General features: G+C 43.7%; 1 protein-coding gene across 7 annotated transcripts in view; it reads left to right on the top strand.

Annotated features, from left to right (window-relative positions):
* Positions 1-27,923, top strand: part of HECW1 (HECT, C2 and WW domain containing E3 ubiquitin protein ligase 1) — a 202,406-nt gene that overhangs the window by 164,768 nt on the left and 9,715 nt on the right. For all 7 annotated transcript variants that reach the window (XM_082192708.1, XM_082192704.1, XM_082192707.1 and 4 more), the window contains 10 exons: positions 476-581; positions 1,954-2,050; positions 5,184-5,267; positions 6,539-6,648; positions 7,219-7,339; positions 13,820-13,933; positions 14,566-14,718; positions 23,318-23,416; positions 25,573-25,702; positions 26,905-27,051. In XM_082192708.1, the coding sequence (XP_082048834.1) occupies positions 476-581; positions 1,954-2,050; positions 5,184-5,267; positions 6,539-6,648; positions 7,219-7,339; positions 13,820-13,933; positions 14,566-14,718; positions 23,318-23,416; positions 25,573-25,702; positions 26,905-27,051 (1,161 nt within the window). The remainder of the gene's footprint in view (positions 1-475; positions 582-1,953; positions 2,051-5,183; positions 5,268-6,538; positions 6,649-7,218; positions 7,340-13,819; positions 13,934-14,565; positions 14,719-23,317; positions 23,417-25,572; positions 25,703-26,904; positions 27,052-27,923) is intronic.

Below are 27,923 nucleotides of genomic sequence, written 5' to 3'. Positions count from 1 at the left end.
TGATCCAAATGGGAAGTCCATAGCTACTGAGGCGCATACATCCTCTTCAGAAAGCAGTGATACTTAATCATCTGCTGGCAAGGAGGGAGGAGGAGTAGAGCAGCTAAATTCAGCCCCTCTTCCTTTACCTCCCAACAGATGTTTGGTGAGATTACAGTTCTTTGAAAAAAAATTAACTGCATACAGTCTTGTCTACTGGATAAAGGATAAGAGTTGAATGCCTGGTTGTTGTTATGTATGTAGGCAGCTGGGAACACATGCATATTGTGTCTGCCTGGATTAGTATATGACTGGGATTTATGGACAAGTAAGGCATAAGAACAGAACCCTTCAGTCAGTAGAGTGTGAGACTCTTAATCTCAGGGCAAATCGCACCTCCCTCCCCCACACCTTGGGCAAAAGATTGTACAGGGTTGGACTAAATGATCCTTGGGGTCCCTTCCAACACTTCAATTCTATGGTTCTATCCCTCTAGGCATCAGAGGTCTCTCGAAACAGAGGAGTTTCTCTGTTGACCAGGCCAGGCAACAGTCTTGTAACCGCAATTCGAAATCAGCACCATCACGAGTCTTTACCTCTGGGTATGTATGGTTGCTTTTCAATGAGTTCACATTGTAGCTCTTTATAAGTCTCTCACCACAGCATCTTGCGTATTTTTGTGTATTCTTGTTTTTTCATTGTGATCCTATGCAGAGAAAGAGAGGGTGAATGGCTGAAACAAGTCTCTCAGCTCCATTGCAGTGGGTGGGTGTGTCACATCTAGGTTTGCAGAGCGAAAGGAGTGGGCAGGAGAAGGATTGAGTGCCCCCTCCTGCCTGCTGCTTTTCCACTTCAAATCATAGCTTCCCTCCTTCTTTGTTGCAGCTTTTCAGCATTCACTCAGGTTCCTAGATCTACACCTTTTGGTGAGCGTTTACTTCAGCCCTTTATACGCAAGTCACTTCGAACACATGATGAAGTGGGATAAAAGAGCTTTGAATAAATAAACTGCTCCCTTAGGTGAGGTAGCCTGGACGGCTCTAGGAATTTCCAAGCGTATTTTAAAACCCACCCCCCCAAGAAGCAGGCCTTCTTCAGCTGAGCTTTCATTGGCTTGTATCTCTCCACACCTTTACCTGTTAAACCTGCTTTCCTTCCCCAAGTGTCTTGGAGAAGAGCGAAAGGTTGCAGGAGGGAAGAGTTCCCTGAAGCCTAGAAATTGCCTGGTGGGTGGCAAATGATGTCAAAAGCATCATTTATTTACACAAGGGAATCCTAGGTTGGATTATAAATCCCTTATTTCCTTGGCAGAAAATGGGACGTACAGTGTCCTTTGCATCCATACGTATGGGCATTCCGGAGTATTCCTATATGGAGTATTCCTATATGCACTAGGAAGTGACTATTCTATTACAGTGATATATATGTATCTGTATTGTACATGCGTATGTGAAGGAGCATCTCCACCCCGCCGTTCAGCCCAGACACTGAGGTCCAGCTCTGAGGGCCTTCTGGCGGTTCCCTTGCTGCAAGAAGTGAATCTTGGTAGTCTCACCCACCCTGTGGAATGCCAGTGCCCTCCTGGCAGATGCCAAAGAGTTAAACAACCATATAATTTTTTGTAGACTTTTGAAGGCAGCCTTGCTTCAGGAAGTTTTTAATGTTTAATGTTTTATTCTGCTTTTGTATATGCTGGAAGCTGCCCAGAGTGGATGGGGCGACCCAGTCAGATGGGCGGGGTGATGGCGGCGGTGGTGGGGTGTGTGTGTGTGTGTGTTCTCCCCAGAATCCTGGTAAGCTGTGTATCTTTTAGAATAGGTTTCATTATTTGTTAAACAAAATTTATTTACTTACTTTACATGTTACCTTTTCTACCAAGGCACCCAAGTGCTTTAATGTTTAAAAATGCTAAAACAACAGAATAAGTCTTTAACTGAAATTTCCATAATGTTTGTGTTCTTTCCTCCAATCCAGCATACAATGATAAAATTGTTGCATTTCTACGCCAGCCCAACATTTTTGAAATGCTGCAGGAGCGTCAGCCAAGTTTGGCAAGAAATCATGCACTCAGGTACAGCTTTCTGTAGTTAAATTATTTCATACTTTTGCTGCATGTAAAATGCGAGGACCTATAGATTGGTGCTAGAATGGGCTTTACATGCACAAGGTCACAGATTCATTCACTGGCATCTCCAGTTTAAGCAAGATCTCTGCTATATATAAAGTATCTATATGGAAAATATTGTTGACTACTAATACAGATATTTTAGTGGCAAAGCATTATGTGCTGAAAAGCAGATTGTAAGCAATGCTTATAACAGCAGAATAACCCCCAGTCATGCATAAGTCTAATAAGCCTCTTGTTCCGGTGTATAAATATAATAAAAAACCCTGGGTACTTGAGTCACAACTTGGATACTTGAGCCAAACACAGCCCAACAGCCACATATTATGGTTGGGGCAAGGTGATTAATTATTATCATTTTTATTATTTATTAAATTTCTATACCACCTTTCATCCGAGGATCACAGGGCTGTTTACTGTATAAAAACAGAAAATACATGAAATAAAAACAAAACAGTAACTCCCCCCCCCCCCAAAGTTTAAAAGGCCATAGATTGTTTCATTAGCCAAAGGACTGGGGAAAGAGGAGTGGTTTGCCTGGCAGCTTCAATTTGTTGGCTCTTATCCAGTCCATTACTGAGGCAAGACAATGGTCCAGCACATCCGCTGCCACAGATGTAGATGAAAAGGATACGTAGAGCTTTGTGTCATCAGGATATTGCTGACAACACACTCCAACAACCCAGATGACTCTACTCAGTGTTTCATGAAGATATTGAACAGATAAGAGTTGAGCCCTGTGGAACCCCACACTGAAGGCTCCATGGGGCTGAAAAGCACTCCCCAAGCATCACCCTCTGGAAACGACCATCCAAGTAGGACCAGAACCACCACAAAAGGGTGCCACTTACTCCTAACTCACAGCCGCTCCAGAAGGATACTGTGGTTGATGGTATTGAAAGCCATTGAGAAGTTGATGAGAATTAACAAGGACACATTTTCCCTGTCTCTCTCCTGACATACATCATCCTACAGGGCAACCAAAGCAGTTTCTGTGCCAAAACCGGGCCTAAGCTCCCAACTGAAATGGATCTAGGAAACCAGTTTCCTCCAATAGAACCTTAACACACACACACAACCGTAGAAACTCCATTGTTGCCGTCCTAGACAGGCAGCAAAAGCAGGAGGTTTATTGAATGGGCTCTCACACACACATGGTGGAATGAATTGGGATTTCCAGAGAGACCCTGAGCTGATGGAAGTAGCATTACTTAACTGTCACCTAGAATCATAGAATCATAGAATCATAGAATCATAGAGTTGGAAGAGACCACAAGGGCCATCGAGTCCAACCCCCTGCCAAGCAGGTCACCTGTCAAGGATGTTAATTTTTGCAAACTCCACTGTGGTCTAGGCTATCAATAAATTCTGTTTTATTACAAATATAAAAGAGAATATCCAGATTTTCGTAGTGAGATTTTTTTCCCACCCCTGCCCAATTTCCTTCACTCCCCATTCTCTCAATTTTTTTCTAGCCTTGCTTGCCAATTTGTCTTATTTAGTTCTGTAAACTAGTCAAAAGAGACTTTACTTTGGCTCCAGCAACAGAAATCTTCTTACTAAAATATACAAGTCAATAATTCCTGTTGCATTTAAAATGAACATTTCTGTAGGCACCATCAAATTATTCCAGTTTGTTTTTTAAAAAACAACAACACCCTGACCTAAGTAATAGTTCTTCCTTCCTCAAAGAAGTAAAAACCCTTGTATCTTCTTTTTAGCAATGAACAGATTTGACTATTACAAGGCTGAGACAGAAGGTGTGTAATGGGATTTGTAACATGATCCATTCATCTTTAGGTCATTTTCTTCAACTCGCATCTTAGGTCACTGGTGGCCAAAGGCCTCTGGTTGTCCAGCAGACTGGTTTTAATAAAAATTCCCACTGGCTTTTTCTTCCATGGTATATAACACATTAATCCTGAATTGCATAAAACGAAGGACTCTGGGAGCCTTATGCCAAGCTTATTCTTTCACTTGACATGGTTCCACTGAATTTGCTCCCATGCTCTAAGCCAAATCGCTTGCTAGACAAAAGGGAGCATCTCGAAAAAACCTTAGTTCCAGTTCAAAGTATTCCAAGGAGGGGGTGATTGGCAGCAGAAAAACAACAAGAAATTATGCTTCGCCTTTCTTCCACTCACTGCTCTTCCACTAGCTCATCCCCCACCACCACCACCATGGGGGGAAATGTATGTTAGACCCTTGTATCTGAGATAAACAAAGGTCTAGAAACCCAGTAGGAGTAAAAACTGTCCGCAGAGGGAGAGCTCTTGCAGGAGAGTTAGGCACCCTCTCTCTCCAGTGCAGATTGCTTTTCCTCTGCAAATCACTCTTCCTATTTTAGAACTGGGAAACTGGCTGCTAAGCTCACATTACATGCAATTGCAACATTAAAAGGTGGGCCCTTGGTGATTGCTATTTTGGACACACAATTTTGCTTCAGAAAAAGAAATGAGCCTTATCATCCCCTTGAGATTGCCAGGCTACAGGCGGCAGAGAAGGGGGAAAGCCATGACACACAGAAATTTGCCTACTTTCCCCCATTTCTGTGCCCTCCTGTGTCTCCCTGCTACCACCAGGACTGTGAAATTCCATACACGACTTCCAGGTTTTACAAAGCCTTCTACTCCTGTTGCCCCTTCTTACCTTTTCCTCAAGTATCTTTCTTTTTCCTTACACTTCCTTCAGGTTCTTCTTTTTCAACCCCTTTCTCACTCTGTACCTCCTCTTTAGCCTCTGAGCATCTTGCCTCCTTACTTCCTTGGGTTTTCTCCCCATTCTTCAGCCTTCTTTGAAAAGTTTCTCACATTTATAGCTAATGCTCACGTGAGGTTTTAATTTCAGACAATCTGACATCATTCCCTTCTCTGACACATTCTGGACTGCAAACAAAATCCAATGGAACATAAATTGATTTGACTCAAGACATTGATTATAGCATTCAGATTATTTCTCAGCACTAGCTATTTTTATATCGGCTTTTTGAAGAGAAACAGAATTGGTGTTGCAGAAACCAGGTACATCTTTGTTTTCCTTAGTACCATTGCAACTTCCTTCTGTGTTGCTCACTTTACAGGGAAAAGATCCACTACATTCGGACAGAAGGTACACATGGGCTTGAGAAGTTGTCCTGTGATGCAGATTTAGTAATACTACTGAGGTAATAAAATTGGCAACAACTGTGTACTTTTCATCCCGCTTCTAAGCAGGTCACTTCCAGCTGCTTCCCAACAAGACACACCCCAAATCCCGGGGAATTTCTGTGCATGTATCAAGCACAACTGAGAGAATATCAGGGCTGAGTTCCTTATAAGAGAGGCAAGAACATCTCTAGAATTAATGCAACTTGTAAATTGGCTTTTAAAAAATCTAGATCTACCTCAGGTAAAATGAAAATATTGGCAAAAGTATGTCTGTATTTCATACTTCTAGGTTATTATAGCCATATTAGTCATACTCTGAGCAGCGCCGTTGAAATAAATAGCATCTACTCTGAGTATTACTCAGTTGGCTATCAACTGATGTCCTCCTTTGATAGTTTTCTGATGTAAAAAGGCTTCTCTTGTCCAGTTTTTAGACCTAGGTATGGGGCAGCCTGGAGCCTATGCCCAACTCACAGAAAAGGATAGACTGAAAAAACTAGGTCTAAGGGAGCCTCAATCATCTCATGACAGTTCAGGGAGTGGGGCTCTGGCATGATTTATCGTTTGTAGAGTTGACTGAGTAGCAGGAGGAAGTGTGGCAGCAAAGACACTGTAGAACTCCCTGCCTACTGATATCAAGGCAGGTGTTTTCACTGTATACTTTTTGACGCCTGCTGAAGACATTCTTATTTGGTTTAGAAAGCTTGTATGCGTTTTAATCTGTATTAGTCTATTGTGGTTTTAACTGTATTTTTAAAATTGTATTTGTATTTTTTTAAAGTGATAATTTTATTGTTTAATCTTTTTTGAGGCTATTTCCTACAGATTGAGGTTGAAGCCTGACAAGACAGAAGTACTGTTTTTGGGGGACAGGGGGCGGGCAGGTGTGGAGGACTCCCTGGTCCTGAATGGGGTAACTGTGCCCCTGAAGGACCAGGTGCACAGCTTGGGAGTCATTTTGTACTCACAGCTGTCCATGGAAGCGCAGGTCAATTCTGTGTCCAGGGCAGCTGTCTGCCAGCTCCATCTGGTATGCAAGCTGAGACCCTACCAACTTGCAGACTGTCTCGCCAGAGTGGTCTGCTTGTTTTGGGGGAGTGACTGCTCAGGGCTGGAGGGGATTTGAAACTCTAAAAACAGATTTTAATCATTACAATGCTCCCTATTAAAACATAACAAAGTGGTGGACAAATTAATTATTGTAGTTTACAGATTCCCCAAACTGCATATTTGTGTGCATTTGTCGCATGCAAATGAACCAAGCTTCTCCCATTTCTCACCTTGCCAGCCTTTTTGAAGAAGACGTTATGTCTTACATCCCTCTTCAAGCAGCTTTCCATCCTGGCTACAGCTTTTCTCCTCGCTGTTCACCGTGCTCATCACCTCAGAATTCTCCAGGTATAGCACTGGGAAATTTTATCTGGTCAGATGCTTGTTTCTTGTTTCTCAAAATGTTTTGTGTGATAGAAGAAAGGGGGGGCTACCATGTTGTCTCCCCCCCACTTAAGTGGCTATATTTTTATTTCAAGATATGTTGCTAGAAGTATGTAAGCAGAGAATAAAATCACTTTTGAAGCAATGGGGTGGGGGAGATTCAGCGGGCATGTGTCCCTTTGGGTGCAAAAAAGCAGCTATCCCCCCACCCACCCACTTTGTATCTCTACAGGGCAGATACATGAACGATAAATGTACTGCACCCCCCCCCCAACCACATCTAGTTTGGCCCTAAAAATATTAAGGAAACTAACATGGTGAGTATTCTGATGGAAAGAAATCCTTTTGAAGCCCTCCAACAGCCCCAGATGCTCCCCGAGGCAATTGCGTGTCAGCTTCCAAACATTTGAAACAGGCCGTATGCTGTCCCTGTGAAATAAATGTGTTTGGTGCCTTAGCCAATGTTGATGGAAAACATTGCTTGTACGAAGTTGCAAGGCTTCTTTAAATCTTCTGTTTCCCCCCCCCCCTAAGGCTTGCAGCGGGCCAGTGCAAGAGCTCCCTCTCCTTACAGGAGAGATTTTGAAGCCAAGCTTCGCAACTTTTACCGGAAACTAGAAGCCAAAGGATTTGGTCAGGGACCAGGTAAAATTAAGTAAGTGTGTGTTATTGAACCCTTTCTATTATTTTCCTGAGGGGGGAGGGGCCCTGTTGGGAATGTTTACAGAGACAAATCAAGGATAGGACACAAAGGAAAGGGGGAAATATGCAGCTTATGATCTTTGAGCATTCAGGATGGGTAGGTTGGGGCATAGGAAGCAAGAAACATCTCCCACTCATCATGTGTCATCTAGGGGGGTATGTTTGTGATTTGTGGTCCATTGTTCTGAATGTAGGCAGCTCCTGATCACAAGAGATCACAGAGCCACTAGTTGACTGGGGTGAGGAAAGCGGGGAGGGCTCCTAGCCCAACATACCAGACATCCTTCTTCCCTGGACAGTCCTGCTTCTGGCAATTGTGCAGCTGAAGCACACATGCTCAGAGAAAATGCTGCTGCTGCTGCTGCTGCTGCTGCTGCTGCTGCTGCTGCTGCTGTCTTTTACTCAAAACATTCACTCAAAATTGTGCAACCGGGCAAGATTTCTAACCCATCAAAATTCTAATAACAAGTCCAGAAGTTAAATTCATGTTGTATATAGATGCTGTGTATATTGACTTTCATCGCTGATACTTGGGCCAAACTAAAACATTACACGTAAGTAAGGAGAATTGAATGTATTTAAAGCTGTTTCTCCCTGGGAGTAGCTTTATCCATGGAGACAGGATTTTCAGCATAAGAACATAAGAATAGTCTTTCGGATCAGGCTGTTCCCACAGCATCCATTTCTCCCATGCTTTCTACGCATGGATCCAAGCAGTTTTCTGTTTTCCCTGCTGCTTTCCCCAGGCAAACCCTCTCTTTAATGCTGAATTAGAACAAACATCAATCTGCCCAAAACCCGACTGGTGTTTGCTACAGTTGAGCAGTAAAGAGAGGGTTTCCCTGGGGGAAAGTGGTGGGACAAGCGGAAGTCTGGATGAACCATCACTGCTCCTGGGGGCGTGAGTTCCACAGTTTTACTATGCAGTGGCAGAGGAAGGGGGCGGAGGAGCGGTCCACCCCAGGTGCCATCTCTAAGGGGGGTGACAAGAAGGCTCCCCGTGGGGGGCTCACACTGCCGCTGCCATCGCACACATATAGGATCCTCCGCTCGCGGCTGCAGCGGAGGGATCCCACCACCATCCATACGGCACTTGAGCAGCACCGTCGGCAAACCGCCCTTCGGCGCATGCGCGGTGCCACTACATGCTGTGCATGCTACATACGGCACACGCACACACATGCGCAGTACATAGTGGCACACACACATGCACCAGGGGGGCGGTTTGCCACGCCCCTGACACCCCGTACCGGGGGCCGGTTAGCCTTCCCTTGGCCCTGTGACTATGCACTGTGTGAAGAAGGACCTTTGTTTATCTCTCCTTAATCTCCCATAGAAGTGGAGGGTCTCCTGCAAGGTGTCAGACAGTGCTCAATAATAAATACATTTCCAGAGCCCCATAGAGAACACCCTGTTGGGAAAATGTTTATCTGAGTGTTTATTGTTGTTTTAATTTTGATTTTATGTAATTGTTGCATGTCATATGTTCTAATGTAAACAAAGATATATCTCAATTCAACCATGTTAAGCAGTATAAAGATGAAAATGAATAAAAACAAAATAAGGAAAGCTCTGCTGGGGAGGAATAGTAGTCGAAAGATGAGAGGCATGAAAAGATTTAAACTCTCATTTTCCCCGCTTATTCAGTACAAATTGCCCCTTTCAGATCTGCTTTTCCCTATGAGAAAGGAGCTTTCGTGGAGTAGTTGATAGTTTGTCTCCCAGCCCCAACACCTTGGGCTTTAGTGTGCCTTTTAGGCACCCACCAGTATTGAAAAGCAAGGCTTTCATAAAGCTTTTTATTTCTCAGTATTCCTTTCCATGCTTTCTGAATATTTTGGGATCTGACCTCTATAATTTTCTGATGCTGGGCTGTGCAATTCACATTCTGAGTGGTTTGGCAGCAGACTTGCCTATCTATACCCTTTTCCAAGGGATAGTCAGAAATATGCAATGCCTCAGCCTTGAAAGTTCAGGCTGGCTTCTGTCCCAAACCTCTTTCATAGCTTTGAAAACTAAACAATTAAATCTAGACGAGTGTCATCGGCAGAATATGCTACCCTGCGCCAGGAGAAGCCCTAATTGCTGATTACTTGCTCATGCCATCTGATCTAGCTATGCAGGTTCAAGGGGAGAATCCAGAAAAGGGTAATGTTCCATTCCTAAAAGGGCTGCATTGATTGAAATATTATTGAACACTTGAGTGCTTCTATTGAAGGGGAGCTGAAAAGAATGTGAAATTAGACCATTCCAATTCTGTATTTTAAAATAAGCATTTCCTATACGTGTCAGATACTTTTCGAAAACCTTTCTCCATATCTAATGCATTTATGACCCTTGGGCCCTCACTTGTGGGGTGCCTCAGGGTTCCGTCCTCTCCCCCATGCTTTTTAACATCTATATGAAGCCGCTGGGAGAGATCATCAGGGGGTTTGGACTGGGTGTCCATCAATATGCAGATGATACCCAGCTCTACCTCTCTTTCAAATCAGAACCAGTGAAGGCGGTGAAGGTCCTGTGTGAGTGCCTGGAGGCGGTTGGAGGATGGATGGCGGCTAATGGATTGAGGTTGAATCCTGACAAGACAGAAGTACTGTTCTTGGGGGACAGGGGGCGGGCTGGTGTGGAGGACTCCCTGGTCCTGAATGGGGTAACTGTGCCCCTGAAGGACCAGGTGCGTAGCCTGGGAGTCATTTTGGACTCACAGCTGTCCATGGAGGCGCAGGTTAATTCTGTATCCAGGGCAGCTGTCTACCAACTCCACCTGGTACGCAGGCTGAGACCCTACCTGCCCGTGGACTGTCTCGCCAGAGTGGTGCATGCTCTAGTTATCTCCCGCTTGGACTACTGCAATGCGCTCTACGTGGGGCTACCTTTGAAGGTGACTCGGAAACTACAGCTAATCCAGAATGCGGCAGCTAGACTGGTGACTGGGGACAGCCGCCGAGACCACATAACACCGGTCTTGAAAGACCTACATTGGCTCCCAGTACATTTCCAAGCACAATTCAAAGTGCTGGTGTTGACCTTTAAAGCCCTAAACGGCCTCGGCCCAGTATACCTGAAGGAGCGTCTCCACCCCCATCGTTCTGCCCGGACGCTGAGGTCCAGCGCCAAGGGCCTTCCGGCGGTTCCCTCACTGCGAGAAGCAAAGCTACAGGGAACCAGGCAGAGGGCCTTTTCGGTAGTGGTGCCCGCCCTGTGGAACGCCCTCCCATCAGATGTCAAAACGATAAACAACTACCTGACATTCAGAAGACATCTTAAGGCAGCCCTGTTCAGGGAAGTTTTTAATGTATGATATTTTAGTGTTTTTTTGGTTTCTATGGAAGCTGCCCAGAGTGGCTTGGGGAAACCCAGCCAGATGGGCGGGGTACAAATAATAAATTATTATTATTATTATTATTATTATTATTATTAGAAGGTTGAAGGTTGTAGGCATACTATAGGACATGTTCAGGCATTGCAATCTGGGAAGACATTTCAGCTTGATATGATATGAATTTTAAAGAATCTTGTATACCTCTGTTATCAGCTGAAACACTGTACTTATTCTGGAGCCATGGAAGTTTGAAAAGAGCCAGTGTGGTGTAGTGGTTAGAGTGCTGGACTAGGACCTGGGAGGCCAGGATTCAATTCCCCCCTCGGCCATAAAGTTCACTGAGTGACCTTGACCCCAGTCACTGCCTCTTGGCTTAACCTTCCTCCCAGGGTGGTTGTTGTTGTGATTAAATAATGGGGGGGGGGGCAACCATGTATGCCACCTTGAGCTCCTTGGTCAAAAAAAGGTAGGATGCGAATGCAATAAATAATAAAACCAATATCAGTCGCCTAAAGGCCTCCTTCTACAGTAGGTGCTGGCACAGCCCCTCATAATCAGGTGCGCTAATGAAAAGCCCAAGATACAAAGCCCATACGCCTCAACATTCCTCAGATGAAAATAGGGACATTTCTCATTCCCTCCTTGACCCCCTTGACCCCCTTGACCCCTGAGCATTTCCTGTCAGAAGAAGGGTGGGTGCCACCACTATACCCAAATGGGACACAGCACACAGTCCAATGTCCTGAGAAAATTCTTTAATCCCAATCTTATTTTATTATTTGGTAGATTTAGAAAAAGAAAAACATACACCAATGCAAATAAAATTTAGAAAGCAGCAGGATTAAATGCAGACACACAAAACATAAAAAAGACTCCTTATGCTCCACTCTGCTCCCCCTTCTTTTCTTAAAAAAAAAAGACATTTTAGGTTTCAAAAGTTTACAAATTTGATACGTATTTTCCCAATTCACATTCATTTCAGATTTGACTTCCCCTCCCCCCCTCCATTGCTTTCCCTTATTTTCTAAAATTGCTGCATATTATGATTATTCTACGTCATCTATATTCTCCAGCACATATTTTACAGCTGTTCCTCATTCAGATCCAACCTGTGTCTTTACATGTTTACACTAATTCTTTAAATATTCAACAAAGGGTTTCCAATCCTCCTTATAGTCTGCATCTTCTTGATCTCTATTTGTTATAGATTTGCCAAATACGCATATTCAGTCTGTTTTGACTGCCACTCTTCTTTCGCTCTGCTCCCCCTTTCTCCCCCCCCCGCACTCTGCCTGCCCCTCAGAGCCAGGGCTGGGCCTCGGTGGTGGCAGCCTCTTCTTGGCAGCTCTCCTGCAGCCACCATGAGCTGCCCAAGGGAGGAGGCGGGAAGCAGCAGCCATGGAGAGGCCCTGGAGAAGCAAGAGGAGGCTTCCTCACAGCAGCTACTGCCACCATCGCTCAGGACAAGCGCTGGCTCATCCTCCTCCCCAAGCTCGGCACTGGTAGTGCTGGTGGGGGGATAGGGACATTCTGGCATTGAATCTGAAGCTGGGGTGGCTTTCATAATTCCGGGACTGTCCCTGGAAAATTGGGGCACTTGGAGGGTATGGAGTCCCCCCCCCCATGTCCTCATATGCCAATAAAACTAGGAATGAAACCAGCTGAAAATCTGTTCTGATATTTTGATCCCTAGAATCATAGAATCATAGAGTTGGAATAGACCACAAGGGCCATTGAGTCCAACCCCCTGCCAAGCAGGAAACACCATCAGAGCACTCCTGACATATGGTTGTCAAGCCTCTGCTTAAAGACCTCCAAAGTAGGAGACTCCACCACACTCCTTGGCAGCAAATTCCACTGTCGAACAGCAATTACTGTCAGGAAGTTCTTCCTAATGTTTAGGTGGAATCTTCTTTCTTGTAGTTTGGATCCATTGCTCCGTGTCCGCTTCTCTGGAGCAGCAGAAAACAACCTTTCTCCCTCCTCTATGTGACATCCTTTTATATATTTGAACATGGCTATCATATCACCCCTTAACCTCCTCTTCTCCAGGCTAAACATGCCCAGCTCCCTTAGCCGTTCCTCATAAGGCATTGTTTCCAGGCCTTTGACCATTTTGGTTGCCCTCCTCTGGACACGTTCCAGTTTGTCAGTGTCCTTCTTGAATTGTGGTGCCCAGAACTGGACACAGTACTCCAGGTGACGTCTGACCAGAGCAGAATACAGTGGCACTATTACTTCCCTTGATCTAGATGCTATACTCCTATTGATGCAGCCCAGAATTGCATTGGCTTCTTTAGCTGCCGCGTCACACTGCTGGCTCATGTCAAGTTTGTGGTCAACCAAGACTCCTAGATCCTTTTCACATGTACTGCTGTCAAGCCAGGTGTCACCCATCTTGTATTTGTGCCTCTCATTTTTTTTGCCCTGCTTCTGATGTTTACAGTTCTGTATGTTGCAATTTTTTAAGCCTCTTTAGGACCCAGATGTGGTGAAAAATTGGCCTTACTTTTTAAATATATAACATCAGCCCAGGTGTGGTTATTAGCAGCTCTCTGGAGCAAGCACAGTGATATCAGTTTTATTTGGTCAGTGCTAATTTCTCCAAGCAAGACACACTCGCTTGTGAGCATAATTATACTAACTTTGCGGTATAATTCAAAATAGCAGTGTGTCTGCAGGCAATTATCTCCAGTAAAGATCCTGATTAGTATTGATTATTCCCCAAATTAGCATTTAGTATGTGTTTGTGTATGTGCATGTAATTTGGTAAGCTTACCTTTAACTGTGAACTGAGTTGAATTTCTCTCCCACAATGAATTATGCAGAAAACTGCAAACTTCTCACACACTTTTCACATTGGTTCTCTGCAAAGAACTTTTGCTATGACATCTGAATTGAGCCACTGTCTGCCCATTTTTATTCCCATGGAACTTTTTAATGATGAAAAATAATGGGTCAAATGGGTTTCTACTGGTTCATGTTTGTTCTTCACAAACTGATAAGATATGATAATAACTATCTGTGACCAATGTTTACGAAATAGTAATTTTAAAATTCCAGCAGTCCCAATTTTAACTTTTTGGCTGTCTTTCTTCTACCTCATTGTAGGTTAATAATAAGGCGCGACCACCTGCTGGAAGGCACTTTTAATCAGGTGATGGCTTACTCTCGGAAAGAGCTCCAAAGAAACAAACTCTACGTCACATTTGTTGGAGAGGAAGGGTAGGTGCTGAGAGGTCTGAACCCCTGATATGCTAAGCGCCATGGCTAAAACAAGTTTGTTTTCTGCAGTTCTGTATGCACTGAACTTCATATGAAATATGGCACCCAATACAGCTGGCACAGAATCAGAATTTGTTTAAAGTCCACTTTCTAGTGTTCATCATTCTAGACACATTGGAAGTAGTCAGCCCAATTCAGAAAACAGCAGAAGTGTTAGAGTTCCAGGGCATGCATGGTTCTTCTATACCAGCAATAGCTCCCCTGTTTCTTCCTTTCCAATTACACGGTGGAAACAAACAAAACCTATACAGCTTTGTGGCAGTATCACTGCTTTAAACAAATTTTGGAATCAGGTTTTATGAATTGTGAAACCATATAAATAGCCACAAATGGAAAGTTTACAGGTTAATAGTTCTGAGTTCCCTGTTGTTTGTACTGTTTATTTAGAAACAGAATGTTAAGTTGGATAGGGATACACTCCAGTACTTTATCTGAATAGATTTACAATCTACTCACAACACAGACTGAAAGTAATATGTACCTGCATAGGCTTGATTAGGAGACAACAGCACCCTGTGTTGTGAAATGTGTATGAATTGTAAAAGTGTTTGTCCTGTGTGGGTTTTTTCCAGCTTGGACTACAGCGGCCCGTCCCGAGAGTTCTTCTTCCTTTTGTCTCAGGAGCTCTTCAATCCATACTATGGCCTCTTTGAGTATTCAGCCAATGACACTTACACAGTACAGATCAGCCCCATGTCAGCATTTGTAGAAAACCACCTGGAATGGTAAGCTTCCTGTTTAGGTGCTATTTGTAACAGTAATTTTAGTTTGTGGGGCATCGTATCCAATGAAATGGGTGTCGCAAGACACTAGACAGGTGCAAAGACTTGTGGGAAGCAGGCTGGACTCCCTCAGTTTTTCCTCCCGTCTAGACACAGACAGGACCTTCCTCCTGGCTCTCCTGTCTAAGCTAAGTTTTTTACTAGTTTCTGAACCCTCTTTTTTTCTTTAGATTTCCCTTTTCTTAAGCCATGGTTTCAGATCATGTTTTATTAACTTCTGCTTAGAACAAACCACAGTTCCCTGACCTATGAGTGTGTGTGTGTGTGTGTGTGTGTGTGTGTGTGTGTGTAATAGACATATAAAAATAACATGTACACCTAAACATCTTTGTATTTTCCACAAGCACCACAAGGTGGTGCTATAATAAAAAAATTCTTTCCAGTAGCACCTTAAAGACCAACTAAGTTAGTTCTTGGTATGAGCTTTCGTGTGCATGCACACTTCTTCAGATACACACGAAAGCTCATACCAAGAACTAACTTAGTTGGTCTTTAAGGTGCTACTGGAAAGAATTTTTTTATTTTGACTATGGCAGACCAACACGGCTACCTATCTACTACTGGAAGGTGGTGCTATGTTCAGGCCCTATCCTTCCTGTTATACTTTTCAGTTCTTAGAATCATAGAATCATAGAGTTGGAAGAGACCACAAGGGCCATCGAGTCCAACCCCCTGCCAAGCAGGAAACACCATCAGAGCACTCCTGACATATGGTTGTCAAGCCTCTGCTTAAAGACCTCCAAAGTAGGAGACTCCACCACACTCCTTGGCAGCAAATTCCACTGTCGAACAGCTCTTACTGTCAGGAAGTTCTTCCTAATGTTTAGGTGGAATCTTCTTTCTTGTAGTTTGGATCCATTGCTCCGTGTCCGCTTCTCTGGAGCAGCAGAAAACAACCTTTCTCCCTCCTCTATGTGACATCCTTTTATATATTTGAACATGGCTATCATATCACCCCTTAACCTCCTCTTCTCCAGGCTAAACATGCCCAGCTCCCTTAGCCGTTTCTCATAAGGCATCGTTTCCAGACCTTTGACCATTTTGGTTGCCCTCCTCTGGACACGTTCCAGTTTGTCAGTGTCCTTCTTGAACTGTGATGCCCAGAACTGGACACAGTACTCTAGGTGAGGTCTGACCAGAGCAGAATACAGTGGCACTATTACTTCCCTTGATCTAGATGCTATACTCCTATTGATGCAGCCCATTGGCTTTTTTAGCTGCCGCGTCACACTGTTGGCTCATGTCAAGTTTGTGGTCAACCAAGACTCCTAGATCCTTTTCACATGTACTGCTGTCAAGCCAGGTGTCACCCATCTTGTATTTGTGCCTCTCATTTTTTTTGCCCAAGTGCAATACTTTACATTTCTCCCTGTTAAAGTTCATCTTGTTTGTTTTGCCCAGTTCTCTAATCTGTCAAGGTCGTTTTGAAGTGTGATCCTGTCCTCTGGGGTGTTAGCCACCCCTCCCAGTTTGGTGTCATCTGCAAATTTGATCAGGATGCCCTTGAGTCCATCATCCAAGTCGTTGATAAAGATGTTGAATAAGACTGGGCCCAAGACAGAACCCTGTGGCACCCCACTAGTCACTCTTCTCCAGGATGAAGAGGAACCATTGATGAGCAGCCTTTGGGTTCAGTCAGTCAGTCAGCCAGTTACAAATCCACTGAGTGGTAGCATAGTCAAGACCGCATTTTACCAGCTTCTTTACAAGAATATCATGGGGCACCTTGTCAAATGCCTTGCTGAAATCAAGGTAGGCTACATCCACTGTGTTCCCTTCATCTACCAGGCTTGTAATTCTGTCAAAAAACAAGATCAGGTTAGTCTGACATGACTTATTTTTCAGAAATCCATGCTGACTATTGGAGATCACAGCATTCCTTTCTAGGTGCTCACAGACTGTTTGCTTAATGATCTACTCCAGAATCTTCCCTGGTATTGATGTCAGACTGACTGGGCGATAATTATTTGGGTCCTCTCTTTTCCCCTTTTTGAAAATAGGGACAACATTTGCCCTCCTCCAGTCTGCTGGGACTTCGCCTGTTCTCCAGGAATTCTCAAAAATGACTGCCAATGGTTCTGAGATCACATCTGCCAGTTCTTTTAATACTCTTGTCATGGGTGAGGTTTCCTCTCCCCACAAAGTCTAAAAATCTTTCTGCAAAGCTCCTAAAAGAAGCCCCCCCCCCCCCAAAAAAAAGCTGCCCAATGAGGACTACCATGATTAGTGGGTAAAAAATGTTGACTGGCTGTTGTGGGGAGAAAGATGGGGTTTGCATTGAGCCGAATGACTAGAAACCAGAACAAGAGCACTCTACATGGCAAGATTTTGTCGCAGGTCTCACTTGTTCCTTTTATTTCCAACGTTCAGGAGTGAGGGTTCATCCCTATGTACTGTAGCTGAAAGAGTACCATCCACTTACAAGAGGGAGATTTGCAAGGGGAACCCAATATTTGCAGAAGTAGAAAAAAGCTTTAGGGGGAAACCCAAGGAGTGCCCCCCCCCCCGGACTGAGTGTGCTCAGTGGCGATAGAGCGCTGACTGGCTGGGTGGGGGAGTTTCCCTCAAGCTGCTCTCATGCCCCATCAGTCACTGCAATGTGTGTCTGCAGTGCCTAAACCACCAAAGTCGTAACGATAGCTATGAGATAGGCAAAGCCACAAGGCAAGAGCCAATTTTCCACATGACAAAATTTCTGCCTGGCCCCGAATACAGCGACCTACAATGTCCATAGCAAGGTCTAGAGCAGAATATAAGGGAGGGAGAAGTGGGAGATCCGGCAACAAAGTGGATGATAAGGTTGAGGGTGGCTCTTATATACCCCTGGAATGGACCCAAGCGAAACCTGCGGGCACAGTTGGGCCTGTGCCCTGGGCTTTGCCAGCCCCCTAGCCTGCTGGTGATAGCCTACCCGCAAATTGGCCTATCAGCCACAGCCTTCAAGGTAGGCTGTAAGCCTCTGGTGGCCGATGGTTGCTGCCTGAAAGATGCCCTGTCGCCACATTGCATCAGGAGGGCAACACTGCCGGACGAGGTAAGGGCAAGCATACTTGTGGTGGGGGGGGGGTCAGGACTAGAGGGGATCAAGGAATTCTGGACTGACTGCAAGTCCAGTCCTGCCAGTGACTCTCATTGCTCCTTCAACAATGCATAGCCATTATGTAGGCACCTTTCTCAGTTCATGATAGGAAACTCCATGCAGGCACAACCGTGGAGCACAATTGTAAGCTATAGTGTATACATAATTTCAGGGCAAAGGGGCTTGCTCCACAATAAGAAGCTTTAGTGCAGGCAGGGAAAATTATTACGATCTGGTTAATGTTGAACATCAACAGTATTACTCATATGTAGGAAAGTGCCCTGCCCCTGCAAGCACAGAAGAACCCATAGCGTGCAGAAATACGTTCTCTGCTTCCCTGTCACAGCCAATATTTGCTACAGAAGGCTCAGGAGGGGCTTCCTTCTGTTCCTATCCTCACCCTACTTTTTGAGGTGATTCCTACTGCAATCCCACCTTCATCTTGGGGCAGGAAGGTTAAGAGGAATGAAGGACTTTGAGAGGCTTGGAAGAAAACCCCCTGGAGCCCATGAGATAGAGATTGTTGAACAGCAACCATGTGTTACAGAGCTGCAGGAGAGGTGGGGAGAAAGGAGGTGGTGCCAAGCAGCAATCTTCTTTCTTTTTAAAAAAGACTCAATTTTTTTAAAGCAGCCAGTGAGACAGAAATGAACATTTACAGAAAATTAATACCAGAAGCTAACAGTGTTATCATTCTGGGACAGTATAACAGATTCATCCAGTGTTTTATCACAGTAGGCTATTAATCCTTCTCTGAACTTTATCATACTGGTCTGCTTTGTTGCAGCGATGAACAGGGAGCGCTTTTAAAAATAAAATTTTATTCCTGTTTACTGGCTGTACCGAAGAACTTTCCCAGGGAATTCACTATTTGTGGCATAAAAAGAATACAGCATTGAATAACGTATCATTGAGAGAGTCTTTTGTCATTAAGGATGCAATGCTATGGCTGTTTTCCTGGGAGTAAGCCCTCAAAGTAGAGTTCTGTGGACTATTAAGGCCACAATACAAAGCACAGTTATCTGGGACCAAGTTCCACTGAATGTAATAAGATTCAGTTCTGATTAAACATGCATAGTACCAGGCTGTGTGTCTGTGTAAACGGAATGGTCTGAAAGACTTGTGTACAATTGGCTGATGAAGGAGCGCATAGGAAATTGTAAGTGCTGAAGGATTAGCATTATGGAAGAAAGGGAGCAGGTGTGCGCAAAGAACTTTTTGACTGGATTAAAGGTGTCAACAGGCAGTCACAGCTAAGTGACATTTGTACTCATTAACCTTCCCTGCCCTTCCTTGCTCATTTTCCCTCTTGCCCCTGGTAGTTCAGGTGCTTGAGTAGTCAGCTTTTTAGTAGCTCTGCTCTTCTGCCTTTAAGAACAGAAACATAGCAGGGAAAGTTATTCCTCACTTGGTGATAAAATGATAGGGAAAACTTCACCTGCAGTATTTCTGCATGGCAGACTGGATGTTATTAGAGCTACTGTAGCAGAGCCATGGCAAGGGGCAGGCAGAGATTGGCAGTTGTCCTTGTAGGAGCTAGCAGGAGTGAAATACAAAGTAAGCCAGCAGCCAGATAGCACCATGCCATCTATTTATTTTGCCTGGTGAGAAAAGTGCACTTTTGCCATTGACAGCAATAAAAGTTGCAGAGTTTCTTCCTGTCTTAAGCAACACAACCTTTATGTATAAAGCTGCTAAGGTAAAGGTAAAGGTACCCCTGCCCGAACGGGCCAGTCTTGACAGACTGTGGGGTTTGTGCGCCCATCTCACATTTATTGGCCGGGGGCCAGCGCTGTCCGGGGACACTTCCGGGTCACGTGGCCAGCGTGACATCGCTGCTCTGGCGAGCCAGAGCCGCACACGGAACGCCGTTTACCTTCCCACTGGTAAGCGGTACCTATTTATCTACTTGCCCCCGGGGGTGCTTTCGAACTGCTAGGTGGGCAGGCGCTGGGACCGAGCAGCGGGAGCGCACCCCGCCGCGGGGATTCGAACCGCCGACCTTTCGATCGGCAAGCCCTAGGCGTTGAGGCTTTAGCCCACAGCGCCACCCGCGTCCCTTGTAAAGCTGCTAACTTACTGCAATTATGAACAGAAATAAGGGATGGGATCTACCCAAATAAACAGAAAAGCCAGGATTGGTCCTCATGAATACATAAGAAGATCCCTCTTGGATCAGGTCAAGGGTTTCATTTAGTCCAGCCTCCTTTCCCCACCCCACCCCCAACAGTGGTCATTCAGACGCCCCAGGAAATCTTCAAACAAGACATGAAGGCAATAGCCACCCTCTATGGTTTGTCCAAAGTATCTGGTATTCAGGTATACTGCCTTTGGCCTTGAAGGTTTCTTTTAGCTACAATATGTATTGGCCCCTGATAGACTTATTCTCTGTGAATTTTGCTTGTTATATGTGAGGATCATACAATTGGATTTTTCACTGTGCATATATGTACCCAGGCTATTATTCAACTTTCCAACATATATAGATGTACACACAGTGAAAATAAAGATGCAGGATCATCACTCATTGGGATTTACTTATTATTATTATTATTATTATTATTATTATTATTATTATTATTTGATTACGTGTATCCCGCACATCTGGCAGCTCCCAACAGAATATTAAAAACACGATAAAATATCAAACATTAAAAACTTCCCTAAACAGGAGATTTATGTTTTCCTACAGTGCATCTGTAGAGAAATGCGGTAGCGTGTGAACCACATCCCTGCTCCCGATTTTCTTCTCCTTCTGCTAGAATTCACCTCCCCCAAACATTCCACTTGTATAGTTAGGAAGATAAACAAGAGTCAGGTTTAACTGAAGTATTTGCCCTCCAGGTAGGATTTGAATTAATTCTGTTTGTTCTTGTATATAAGTTTTATTTTACCTGAAAATCACACCTCACCAAACTATCTCATATTTCAATTCCTTGAGAGAAACATCTCATGTAGATTTTGTGAAAAATTCATTATCCTTTTTAAATAATGCAGTGCATTTTTAAACTATTTCTATTTTAAAACACGCCCTTTCAAAAGGAAATGCTGTATTTTAAGGTTAGCACAGATACAAAGGCCCTGGTTTTGTGTTACTGGAACATCCAATGAAAGGGCTGCTACCTTCTTTTTTAAGATTCCTGTGTCTTTAATAGCTGCATGGTAGTGAAAAAAATCACTGGGTGAAAGCTAGTTTGGTGCAGTGGTTAGAATGTCAGACTAAGACTTGGGAGGCCAGGGTTCAAATCTCCACTCTGCCAGAAACTCTCTTGGTGGCTTTGGGTCAGCCTAACCTACCGCATAGGGTTGTTGTGAGGGAAGAACCTTGCACACTGTTTCTGGCATAGACATACTTTCTTTGCTTGTTAAATTGCTGCTTTATCTTATATGCATACTATATAGAGTTCATTCATACATTATCCGCAGTGGTCTGCTGGGATGAAGCTGCCCCCACACCACTGCTAAGATGGTTAGCAGTAACACGGTTGTATGCATGGCATCGCAACACGCAAGCATCACCCTACCCAAGGGAACAACAACGCAGGCGTGAGAAGCAACCGCATCACTTTGCATGTGGCAATAGTGTGGGAGTGGCACTGTCAAAGCAGCTCCAGTCCCTCAATAGGCAATGGGTGCTTTCCAGTGTTGGACTGGAATACTTCAAACAGACCCATTGAAACATAATTCAGTGGGTCTTCTCTTTGACTTAATTGGCTGTTGCCCAGTATACATACTAAGCCCCCGAGTCTCTGTCAGTAGAAAAGACTGCAATCTCACAATAGTCATTCTTGTTTTTTGACAGACATTCCAGATGTGATATTTAGATGGTGCAATCTAAGCTCAGCAAGGCATTGTTTATTATCTGGTTTATTACAGAAAACACCCACGTAATACAAACAGAATCCAAGCATATAATTTGATTGGATTACATCCAACTGCATAGCAATCCATAATGGATTACTTACCCTGCATTAACTCATTTCTCTTTAATTTTCTCAACTATACATACAGATGAAAAAGTAAAAGCAAATTAAAAGAAACGATTGCCTTACCTGAAAACATAGTTATTATTGTTACTATTATCAGAACCGAAATTGGATAGAGTCTAAAAGGCAAGAGATTTCAATATGCCCAAACCTCTTCTGCAGGAAGGCTGCTGATACAGAATGAACATTGTTCCTTCAAGAACCATCAAATGGAGAGGATTAGAAGGTTGTCCATGTGTCAGTTTTTAAAATAATCATGACTAATTCACTGGGAAGTCTTACAGAAACAAATGGGAGCATGAGAGTGCACTTTCCATTGCAGGCATCTGAGTTCTTTGAAAGTTGCTACAGCTTCTCTATCTACCTCTGCCCTTGACCCACAGTAAAAGAGTGGGGTGTTTCTCATGTTTCTACATTGCTACATTGCCTATCGTAATTGCTGAGACAGATCTTTTACCCAATCTGACTTATATTTTTAACTTGTAGCATCTGGCTTTCATTGTGCAAGTTTCTAACCTTGCTCAGCCTCCTGCCATTTCTGTGTAATTCTCTCCCTCTGCTTCTCAACACATTGCACTGCCACAAAAATGAAACGAAGCAATTTTTCAAGCATACTGAACATTGGCCTTTTGTCTTGGGTATGGAAACACCTGTAAGAGTCATATAACCCCATCATGTGTTAATGGTCACTGGAACAACATAAGCACCTTCTCTGAAACGGAGAGAATTTAGAGTTAGCTCCAACTGGATTACAAAGGGCCGCAGGAGTCCAAAGCATGACATTTGTCCCAAATGGATAAACTGCTCCTGAGTTATCTGCACAAGGATACAGTTGCCTGATAGCGAGAAATGATGCTTTAATAAGATCAGTGTTTTTCTTTTTTTAAAAAAAAAAAGCTAGCTTGGCCTTCTCAATCATTCTCCATTTCAAATCCTTGGGGTGGGTCACACATGATACCCTCCATGTATGAATGAGCTATCACAGGTCTAGGAGCCACATATACAATTTTGATATCACTTCACATCCTCTTCTACATGCTACTTTTCAATAAAGTAAGTTCAAACATATTGTGTTTATACATCAAGTATTCTAGCAATGATACTAGTGTATCAGACTTGTGTGGAGTGGATGCAAAGCAAAGCAAAGCTGCTCTGGGACCAAATTCCTTCAATTATTTTCAAAATGGATCAACCCGGTTTTGTGTTTGAGAAGGGAATTCATTTAGGTTGATTGGGGGGGGGGCGTGTTTAAAAAAAGCTAAACCAAACTGTGGATTAGCTCCTAATAGCACAGCAGCAACAGGAGCAGAGGAGCAAAATGACTACATTTCCCGCCCCCCAGTGCTTGTTGACGCCTAGCCATAATTTGACTCAGTTTTATGTGCGAATGAGACTACAGGAGAACATGCTCCATGTTCTTGTCTCCTGAAGAACACATCATTTACACATCACTTCTTGTGCATTCTTCCTGTGGCAGGTTCCGCTTCAGTGGCCGTATCCTTGGCCTCGCTCTTATTCATCAGTACCTTCTTGACGCCTTCTTCACGAGGCCATTCTACAAAGCACTGTTAAGACTGTGAGTATTTTGCACATCATGGTAGATGCTGATCCAAAATTGCATCTCCCCCCCCTTTTGGGGGGTGGATGGGGGATTAAATAATTTGGAAAGCAATTTTTTTAATCAATCCTATTGTTAGCACTGTATAGAAAAACAGTTGCAATCCTGTGCATGCATGCCTGTTAGTAAGCCCCATTGAATATTGCGAAGATGCATAGATTGGGACTGCATAACTGCAGTCCTACTGTAAGGCACCGGATGATGCTCCCACCTGCAGTATTTCAGGTGAAGCAAGAGACAAGCAGTGCAGATGCTGGGCAGGGCTTCAGCATCCCAGAGCGCCCTCACCCTCATGCCTTGTAGCAGCCGTGCAGGGGGCAGGGGCATGTGAGAGGGGGGAATGCCAACAGATAAGAGCAGAAACAAGCACAAGCCCAGCAACACTCACAACAAAATAGCTCTGTTGCTTCCTACTATTTCAGTGCAACTGCTGATTTTGACTATGGTTACTGCTGATCTCCATAGCATACTTTTTAAAATCATATGTGCAATCCCTGTTGCTCCAAAATGTACTGTTGCAAATGCCATTGAAAAGCATTCAGATTGAGTTCAAGTAACACTGAGTCATTTGTAGCAGAGCTACAAAAGGAGATTGCTTGCTGTTCAGTAGAAAATAGTTCACTTGCCCTTGTAATAGTGGTGGGACCTTATAGTACGTATCTAAGATTACATTTTATGTTATTTTTTTATGGGTAAGAACCAAACACAATTGTTTATCATAATAAACCTGAATTTGCTGTCCTTGCATAAACTTGCAAACCCTGGGCAGCTAAAAGGGTTTCAGTCACAATTATTATTATCATTTATTAAATTGTTATACTGCCCTATACCTGCAGATCTAAGGGTGATTCACAGGATAAAATCACAATATAAAAACACAAAATACATACCGTATTTTTCACCCTATAGGACGCACTTTTTCCCCTCCAAAAATGAAGGGGAAATGTGTGTGCGTCCTATGGGGCGAATGCAGGCTTTCGCTGAAGCCTGGAGAGCGAGGGGGGTCGGCATGCCAAAGCCTGTGCGCGCTGGGATCAGCGCGTCCAGGCTTCGCGGACCTCTCCGCAAGCAGCGGGAGCCACCGCTGGGCTCCCACGGCTTGCAGAGAGCTGCCTGTTTGGGGGCTGGGGCCGGGGGAAGCTCGGGCCTCCCCTGCCCCAGCCCCGCGCCTGGGGGGGAAATAATTTTTTCCCTTTATTTCCCCCCCAAAAAACTAGGTGTGCCATATGGGACAGTGCGTCCTACAGGGCGAAAAATACAGTAATCAAAATAAAACCAAGACTAACCCAATAACCCCCCTAAAAAACATTTTTAAAGGGCATTGAATGTCAGTCAGCCAAAGGTCTTGTTAAAGAGGAATGTTTTTGCCTGGCGCCTAAAGGTGTATAATGAAGGCATCAGGAGGAATTCCCTGAGGAGAGCATTCCACAGACAGGAAGCCACTGCAGAGAAGGCCCATTCTCATGTGGCCACCCTCTGGACCTCTTGCTGAGGAGGCACATGCAGAAGGGCCTCAGAAGGTGATCTCAGGGTCCAGGTAGGTTCATATGGAAAGAGGCAGAACATCTATATTGTTCACTTTGTGGTTGAAGCACTTGGAATTTGCCTCTTTCAAAGAAAATCTATATAACAGAGTTTGATGTAAGACCAAACAGCATCTGCTTTGTCAGAAAAGGGCAGTAGTAGCTGTGATCCAAAGTGGTGGAATCAGGTGCACAAGCAAACCTTCTCTCTCTATTGTCAGCATATTACAGGGAACAAACAATACGTGTTTGTGGCACCCCATCCACCATAGCCAGAAAAACATAAAAGCCCTGCTAGGTCAAGCCATTGGCTGACATAGCCCAGCATCATGTTTCCAAGAGTGGCCAGACTGTGGAAGAAGTCCAGAACAGATTTTCTCTGGCATCTGATATTTAAAAGTATACTGTCTCTGAAGACAGACATTTTAGCTATTTTATCTATCATGGCTAGTAGCCACTGATTAATCCATTCAGGTGGGAACTTTTGTTCATGCTAGACTTTAAACTGCAACCATTTGTGTTTTGTGCAATAAGCCATCTCTGTAGAAGCCAGAAGGTGGTGGTATGATCTGTGTTCTATTGTACAATCAGGCCATGTGATCTAAGCGACTTGGAGTACCTGGATGAAGAGTTCCATCAAAGTTTACAGTGGATGAAGGACAACAACATCACTGATATTCTGGACCTCACTTTCACAGTTAATGAGGAAGTGTTTGGACAGGTAAGCAATTATATGTATGTGATAAACTACCAGAGATTTGGAAAATAGGGTGAAGCAGGTGTATTCAGGCTGGAAGACCACAATCACTTGGACAAAATGAGTCGCTGTTGGTGCAACATAAAAGGAATAAGAGACTGAGAGCTGAATAAGTGAGAGTTGGAAAATAAGAGAAGACACAAAACTGGTTGGCGACACATCAGTAGAGCTGGTGATATTGGAGGAAATAGGAAGTTCATAGAATTGCAGAGTTGGAAGGGACTGTGGGGGTCATCTGGTCCAATCCCCTGCAATTCAGTTGCCTGAGTTGAGCATAAAGCCCATATTCAAACCAAAAGGGCAAAAGAAGGTTGAGAATCATGAGTTTCAATAAGGTACATTTGCACCACAGAGGTAGTTCAGAGCAATGTCAAGTGACAGAAAGTAGTACTGCTGCATTGACACCATTGACTTAAATGGATTTAAGAGTCCTTCTCTCTGCCCAGGGCCCATAGCCCTCCTCCAGTTATGCTCCCCTTTTTTCAGTGAGTTCAGGATGGCATAAGTGGAAGTTACTGCACTTTTATCGTTACACTAGCCCTGTGAGGTAATTAAGTCATCCAGTGAATTTCATGGGGAAATGTGGACTTTCAAGCAATCAGCAGATATTTCAAAAACAAATATACAAAAATATACAAAAATACAGAGATTACAGAGGGTTTGTTTTACAACTGAAAGTTAACCATTGTCACACACACACCCTTTGTGGTGTAAAAGCACTGATTGTGATAACCCATATATGCAAATACCAATCTGGAATATTTTTAAAAATATTTATCATTTTGCAGGCACCCATTTGTATGCTACCCTTCATTCCACTTTATCCTCACAACAAGGAGGCTAAACTGAATGGCCCCCAGATCACCTAGTCAGTTTCATAGTCGAACAAGGATTTGAACCCCAGGCCTTCTTAATTCATGTCCATTACAACACTGTGGCAGCTGACAAAGCCACAACAAAACAACACTGTTTGAAATTGTGCCATAAAAATACTAAGAAGTTAATATAAAACAGCATAATACAGAAAATAATAAAAAGAGGTATTAACCATACATTGATAGAAAACTCTTGTTCTGCAGTCTGTATTTGAATTTTGAAATGTGTTACTATGGTTACTTTTACTCTGCTGCTCAGTGTTTATTATTGTTGATTAATTTGTTTGCTAGGTAACAGAAAGGGAGTTGAAATCAGGAGGTGCAAATACACAGGTGACTGAAAAGAATAAGAAGGAGTACATTGAAAGGATGGTGAAGTGGCGAGTGGAAAGAGGTGTGGTTCAGCAAACGGAGGCCCTGGTCCGTGGCTTCTATGAAGTAAGTACCAAAGAGGGGCAGCGTCCTTGTCAGTTATGGGCACAAGGGCATTCTGGCCGGAGAAATAAATAATGAAAAGAGTGGCTTTCCTCATGGAACATCTGTATAAGTTGAATGTGCATGGTAATGACTAACCAGTATTTGAGCATGCACAGTGTTATTGCAAAGTGCTGTTGACCATAGCACAGTATTACAGAATTTCAGTTTGAGCAGATCGCAGATATAACTGTATGGTGGCGGGATTTGTGGCTTTATCCATTTTTCATAGAATGATTAATATGTCTGAGGATTTATTAATTTTTCACTCCAAGGAATGTAATCCTTGAACTGTTCCCTATGCTTTCAGTTGTAGGTGTGGGAATAATTGAAGCTACAGATATCGCGGGATAAAATTGCTTGCTGGTTAAGGTTGATCATTAATATTGCTTTGTAAAAGCAGAGTAGCAGGAAAAGTGCAGTTCAACACACTAGCCCTGACCTAGCCCAGATTTCACACAACTAGTTGCACACAAGAACGTGTGACCCCTTCCACATCACATGTTGCTGCCAGCTCAGTAATGCCCAAGTGGACATTGCAGTGTGGGTGTGCCCTGAGATGTCTTTCTTCTTACGCACATATATCTTTGTGCTGGAACATTGTATGACTATTCTTCTTCTTTCTCTTCTGTTTACATCTTACATTTTTACTGGTCAGCACTGTATATAGCGAAAAAAATCTGCAAAAATTATTTAGCAATATCTGATCATCATAACCACCCAGAGAACTTACCGTATTTTTCGCTCTATAAGACACACTTTTCCCCTCCTAAAAAGTAAGGGGAAATGTGTGTGCATCTTATGGAGCGAATGCAGGCTGCGCAACTATCGCTGAA

Source organism: Podarcis vaucheri, assembly GCF_965113315.1.
Source record: "Podarcis vaucheri genome assembly, chromosome: 12".
Classification (NCBI taxonomy): Eukaryota; Metazoa; Chordata; class Lepidosauria; order Squamata; family Lacertidae; genus Podarcis; species Podarcis vaucheri.
Note: the sequence above shows the minus strand (reverse complement) of the source record. Positions and strands in the feature narration are given on the sequence as shown.